The following is a 6,451-nucleotide window of genomic DNA, read 5'->3' as shown; positions in this document are numbered from 1 at the left end:
CTCAGGATGGGAAAGGTGATAACGACCCCGTAGCTTTCCCATCGCAGCTGTGTGTACGGTCAGATCACGGAGCGAGGGGGAAAAAAGAAGTGCCCGTCCCTATCCTGGATCTGGTTCTTTTTGGAGTCTTAGATTCAGTGGAGTAGGCTTTGCCCCAAGATGAGCATGGCCCAATAGGAACAGGCTTCCAACAAATGTGTCTTCTCACTTCACACACAAGTGTCCCTAGGGTCCCTTGTGTTCTCACAGTGTTTCATTTTGAGATGACATCAGGTAAGATAGAAGGGAACACAGGAGCCAATCTCCACCTCTCTCCTCCCAACCTGGCAGGGCGAGGCACTGAGCCTCGGAAGCCTCCCGCACTCTTTCTTACATTCCCTGATGCTGGGAGAAGGTGCTTCAACAAAGCCCCAGACAATAGTTCTATTCACCATGGTGGCACTGGACCCACTTGTCTCCTCCTCTCCCACACACAGACACCTGGGAACGTGGGTTCCATTGGCACACAGCTTATTCGGCTGGAAGAAACCTCTTCAAAAGCTGTTGCGTTTAGAAGGCCGCTTATCTCTCCAGAATGCCAATGGTGTAGGGTTGACCTACACTTGAATCAGGCAGCATGCGTGCCCAGGAAGGACACTGCAAAGGAAGGACCTGCATTTTCGGTGAAGCTCAGAACGTGGCCAATACCTGCTAACTTCTTCAACTAAACATACCCCACGCATCATCTCGATGCAGAATTAGAGCTTGCTTACTGCGTGCAAGGAAAGGTACCAGGTCCCTTTCATTTGGGCTCAACACCAACAGAAAAGGACCTGGATTGAACACTTGTGTGTATATATGTTGGATGGTATTATTGGAAGGAAAATCTGGCCTTTTATTTGTCTACATACCCCCCCCCCCAGTCGAATTTGGGTATGTCCATTTTGGAACGTTCTGGGCATCTCTGTTTTATTTTTTATCACCCAGGGGCTTCCTTAGACAAAAGGAAGAGGTGAGCTGAGGTCCCAAGGCAGCCAGGAACCCCTTCCCCAAACCTAGTACCACCCTTGCCCTGCACACCCCACTTTGGCTGGCTTCCTTCTCAGCGGCTTCAGAGTGGCTGCCCCTCCCCCACCTCCCTGTGAAAACCTGAGATTGAGCAGGGATTTCTGTTCTCCGCCAACTCTGCAGCAAGGGCCCTGACAGAGGCGTTGCTTCCATCACCTTCTCTTCCAGCTCCCAAGTAGAGGCACCTAAACAGAGATTAGATTTCTGGTTTCAAGGCATATCGAACAAAGCACGCTGAAATAACACGAGTCAGCTCGACAGCTCCGTCTCTCTTCTTTCTGTTCCCTGGTCTGAAACTTCCTTGACAGCAAAGCGACCAGGAGAGAGTTGATTTGCATCTTAAGACCTATGGGTAATGCTTCTGGAGTGGGGAGTTTTATTTAGCAACTGCTCGAACTTGTGTACGGGGTTGGGAAAGAGGTGGAGCTGATCCCGATAGGGCTGTCAGCGGGAGGGGCGTGGCTAGTTCCCACGGCCACACTGATGCCCCCGGCTTCCACGAAGGCAGTGAGCAGCTGCTGCTGCTGCTGGCGCAGGGTATCGGCGATGAGCAGGGGCAGGGAATTGAAGCTGGCTGTGAGGTGCTCCAGCTTAGACTCCAGGCTGCCAATCTGCTTTTCTAGGTCTTCGCTCCGGTCATTGAGCTCCGTGATTAAGTCATACATAACGTTCTGCATCTGGAAGAGACAGAGGGAAAGACAGGAAGAAGCCCATCATCACAGGCGTCTGTCGTGGGAAGATGAAATGCTCTCCACCTTGCATCAGGAGCCACCTCCACCCAGCTACCTCCCATGTCACCAAAGAATTCCAGGACTTTACAGGTGATGGACAGGCTGGGGTGGGCACTTTTTTTCTTTTTCTAAAAGGAATGGATATTGATGATCAGTTTTATGACTGGTTTTGTCTTGTTATTTTGAAACAGGATCTCCCTATGGACTCCTGGATGTCCTGGAACTCAGTATGTATCCCCAGCTGGCCTTGAACTCACAGAGATCTGCCGATTTCTTAATCCCTGAGTGCTGGGATTAAGGACATGCACCACCATGCCCAATTTAGTTATCAATTTTTAAAAAGCAAATATACACGGAGGAAAAGAAACATTTCCCCTTTCTGAAATAGAATATGGCTGTTAATGGTTCTCAGATTCACACAGAGTGTGGCCATCTAATGACTGCAGAGAAGACCCTGAGGTGAGAATGGCCAATGCTGAAGACTCAATTAACAAGTCAAGGTTCAAGCGCAAGTCTTGCTCACTAGCGGGCCACTTAACCTCTCCTACCCCGGCTCCTTATAAAATTGGAGTTAATAACTCCGCTTAGTTCCGATGTTGTAGCCCCACCCCCTTTCTGTCCAGCAGCCAGAATATAAAATGTAATTAGTGCCTCGGCCATGACCCTGGACCACAAAGGGCTGCCCTGCTGAGGAGCCGCAGGTCTGCTCCTTGCCTCAAGAGGAGGTAGAAAAGACCTGGAACAGGTTGCCTCTTTTAAGGGCCATCTGACCTGGCTGAGGTCTTGGCTGAGTAGATGACACTTGACTCCTCAGAGCAGGTACACCTCCAGTGCTGTCTGGCAAATGCATGATACTCCTGATGGCTTCCTGCCCCCAACACTGTCACACACTGTTCTTGGGTCCTACCTGGTACACAGACACCCTGTGATCCCTGTGGTGGTTGCAGAACCCTAGACTATATACAATAGCCAATCAGCACTGGGAATGCTGGCTCTCAAGTCTCAGACCCACAGAGAGGAAAAGGGGTTCTAATGCCTGAGCCACTGTGTGGTGGTGGTAGTGGGGTGTGTGTGTGTGTGTGTGTGTGTGAGAGAGAGAGAGAGAGAGAGAGAGAGAGAGAGAGAGAGAGAGAGAGAGAGAGAAACACCCTAATCTCATTTCGCATGTCATTTCTCTGGGTTGAGACCCCTTTGGGGATAGCATATCAGATATCCTGCGTTCTAGATATTTACATTACGATTCATAACAGTAGCAAAATCACAGTTATGAGGCTGAGATGCAATAATTTTGTGGCTGGGGGTCACCACAAGATGAGGAGCTGTATTCAGGGGTGGCAGCATTGGGAAGATTGAGACCCACTGCTCTAGGAGAAGGATGTGGAAGCCACAGTCACCAGAGCAGCAGGAAACAGGGTAAGAGAGAGGGGGAGGCGCGGAGGCGGAACACAACACAAGGTAGCAGCAGAGGAGCAGAAAGGTCATAGTGAAATTGCAAGAGCGCCCCCTGCAGTTTGAATTTGGAGGAGCAGGTCTGAAGATGGCTCCTCTCTGGTCAGCTCTGCCCTCCCAGGGAAAAGGTAACCTGGTGTGGTGGGGGCAGGGCGTGGTCAAGTGCCTCCTCTTCGGGCATGGTCCCTCCTGAACGGACAAACCACGCACCCCATGCTGGGCCACAGGGGCACCCTGATGAACTCCAGTGTGTAACCAGGTGATGGTCATCTTGTTCCTTTGGGTTCTGGTTTCTTATCTGTGTTCATAATCAGAACTGCCACTTTGAAACCTTTATAGCTCGCAAAGCAGGTTTACAGTTGCTATCTTTTCTGCCCACCCAAGCTTCAGATGGAGGGAATTGTTCTTATATCCTAGTTGAAGAGACTGAGGACATGGGTTAGGACTCCAAGCCCTCCCAGGTTTGACACCATACATTCTCAGTCTGTGGAGGAGCAAAGAGCAGAGGTAGGGAGGTGGGGAGTCGGGAGCTGGCGCACAGAGGGAAAGGGCAAGCATGGTATCATGAAGGTTGTTTCCCTTGGCGCACACACAGCTGCCGCTAGATTCTGGGCTGGTCTCACGGGAGGAAAACCCAAAGACTGGATGGATGGACACCAGGGGCGGCCTCCTCCTCTGGTTTCATACATGTTCTTTACGATGCTCTGCATCCTCTTTCTTCCCACAGACATCACTCCTCCGTGATGTATGGCTTTATTTCCCAACCCAATGCAGGAGGGTATTTTTCTAACACACACACACTCTCTCTCTCTCTCTCTCTGTCCCTCTGTCTGTCTCTGTCTATCTCTGTCTCTGTCTGTCTGTCTGTCTGTCTGTCTGTCTCTCTCTCTCTCTCTCTCTCTCTCTCTCTCTGTGTGTGTGTGTGTGTGTGTGTGTGTGTGTGTGCCAGTTCATAGGTACAAACCAGTGGAAGCCCAGAGGATTTAGAGCCTCTTTCTCTATTATTCTCTGCCTTATTCCTTTGAAGCAGGGCCTTTCACTGAACTAGAAACTGCTGTCTTGGCCAAGCTCACTGGCCATCAAACTTCTTCTTTTTTTTTTTTTTTTTTCTGCCCACTAAGACTGAAAGCACACGTAGCTCCTCCAGACTCTCAGTGTGGCTGTTGGGCATTCAAACTCAGATCCTTGCTTTCCCTCAGCAAGAATTCCAAGTCTACCAAGTCATTGTTTTCACCCCATCAGTGAGAGACTGTGGGCAGCCCTTTAGGAAGATGAACTAAAAACTTGGATTAACCTGATTTTGCTGGGGGAGCTCCAGCCGCAGTGTGTCCTGTTGGTGAGAGATGAGATGGGAAACATTGCGTGGGGTACCTCACTGAGGCACTGCAGAGGCTCACAGAGTCAGCCCTAGCTGGTTCCTTCTTTCTAGTCATAGCTGATTTGTCTAAGGCAGACATGTGACTAAAATTGGCCAATCAAATCACCTCTCTCAAGAATTTAGAATTAAGAACAAAAGAAAGTCAACTAAGCCCCAAAGCAATCTGGGCTGGGGTGGGGGTTGAGGTGGGGGAACAAGCACCTGAGCAGGAGAGAGGAGGTGGTATGGAAGTGTCTCCTGACACCCCCTTATCTCCTGGGAATAAGTGGCTCCAACATATGGGGAGCACTTCCAGTAGGTTTTGATACTGGAACTCTCGTGTATTAGCCAACGTGCTCAAGACTCCAGGGGTCCATTCATCTACTCCCACACTGGGCTCTGGGAAACCCCACACTCCACCCGAATGCTCCTTCCAATGGCACATGTGTCTGTGGGTGTCTCTCCAGCTGTGACTGAGGTCCTCACTGGCAAAGGAGTTTCTTTCTTTGCCTTGATCCCTCTATTGAATGAGGAGCCAGCGCGTGGCCCAGAAACCAGTAATTTCTGCCTGCAGGCTCTTTTCAAAGGGGGCCTAATTGGCCTGAGGGAGTTTCCTTTGCTTTCCTAGGGAATAAGGTTCTGTTACAATTGACATCTGCTGGAATGTTCTGCCAGCCCAGCCCTGGGCCATGCATTTGCTTTATAACTTCTATCAGAAGGTAGTGGGGGGCAGGGAGCCCCCCCTGGTCAGAATGCCCATGCTCAGTTCTGCCCACAGTGATGATTTTCTAGAAGAAAGTCTATTTATGATGTTAATGGAAGTAAAGGCAATAAACACTGAATGACACTGTCATATTAGGCCGTAAGACCTTAGGTTCTCAGGAACTTCATGTTCACTGTCAGCTGTCTGCCTATTATCACACACACACACACACACACACACACACACACACACACACACACACAAGCACCACACAACACTACCATCTATTTGAGGTCGGAAAATCCTGGGCTGTAAGGATTAGAAGGTAAATGAGTTTCCTAGTATACCAACAAATTGCAATTACTGTGTCAAGTATAACCCAAGTCATCTGCATGGCCCTTGTCCCATCTGGTCCTCACTAAGGTACTTCTTGTGTGACTTCTGCTCATCTTTAAAAGCTCCTCTATACACAGTTAATAACACACCAACAAGAACCAGTTGGCTAATTAGTTATGAGCAAAGACAAATCTGAGCTATTTAACTTAAAACACAAATGCCACGTGTTAAAAGACAGGACGAATTGGTGGATTACAAATGTTTAAAAACACAAACCTAGATACTTAACCAAAGAAAGCTGCCTTTGTCTCCCTGGTCCTGAATTGTGCTCTGTAAATGTGGGCCAGGTCTGCCCTGGATGCCACTTACCTTGGAAAGGTCCACCAGGGTGTTGGCTTGGTCACTTAGCTTCCTTTGTTCCATCTTGACACCCCTCAGTCTGTGGGGAAGAGTTGGAACAGGCAGTTCAAGTTACACTGAAGTGTCAGCCCTTCAACATACCTGAGCTTGGAACTTAGCATAGGAACGTGAACCCAGGGCTAGCTGGCAAAATTAGACTTGTCAGGACCCCAGGAAAGCAAACTGTCTCCAGGCACACTTCTCTTGTCACTTTCAGTGCCTGGCTAGCCTCAAGTCACTCCCCTGCTCCCCTGCCTTTGTTTGGGATGTCCTCTCTCCTCCAATGTCTGCTTCCTGACTGTTGAGGTTCCTTAAACCTTTGGGTCAAAACAACAGTCTTTCCTTTGTTTCTCTGCCCTGTTTATTTATTTGCTTATGTATTTATTTGAGGGTGGGCAGGGTCTCACCTGACCTCAACCTGAGTATGTA

The 6,451-nt window shown here is 49.3% G+C and overlaps 1 protein-coding gene across 1 annotated transcript in view; it reads right to left on the bottom strand.

Moving 5' to 3' along the window:
• Positions 1 to 890: 890 nt before the first annotated feature.
• Positions 891 to 6,451, bottom strand: part of KCNN3 (potassium calcium-activated channel subfamily N member 3) — a 140,108-nt gene continuing 134,547 nt past the window's right edge. The window contains exons 7-8 of the mRNA XM_080915318.1: positions 5,993 to 6,062; positions 891 to 1,724 (exon numbers count right to left, since the gene is read on the bottom strand). Of these exons, the coding sequence (XP_080771444.1) occupies positions 1,428 to 1,724; positions 5,993 to 6,062 (367 nt within the window). The 3' untranslated portion in view covers positions 891 to 1,427. The remainder of the gene's footprint in view (positions 1,725 to 5,992; positions 6,063 to 6,451) is intronic.

This window comes from Micromys minutus, assembly GCF_963924665.1.
Source record: "Micromys minutus genome assembly, chromosome: 4".
NCBI classification, from domain to species: domain Eukaryota; kingdom Metazoa; phylum Chordata; class Mammalia; order Rodentia; family Muridae; genus Micromys; species Micromys minutus.
The sequence above is the reverse complement of the archived record's forward strand: the minus strand, read 5'-3'. Positions and strand labels throughout refer to the sequence as shown.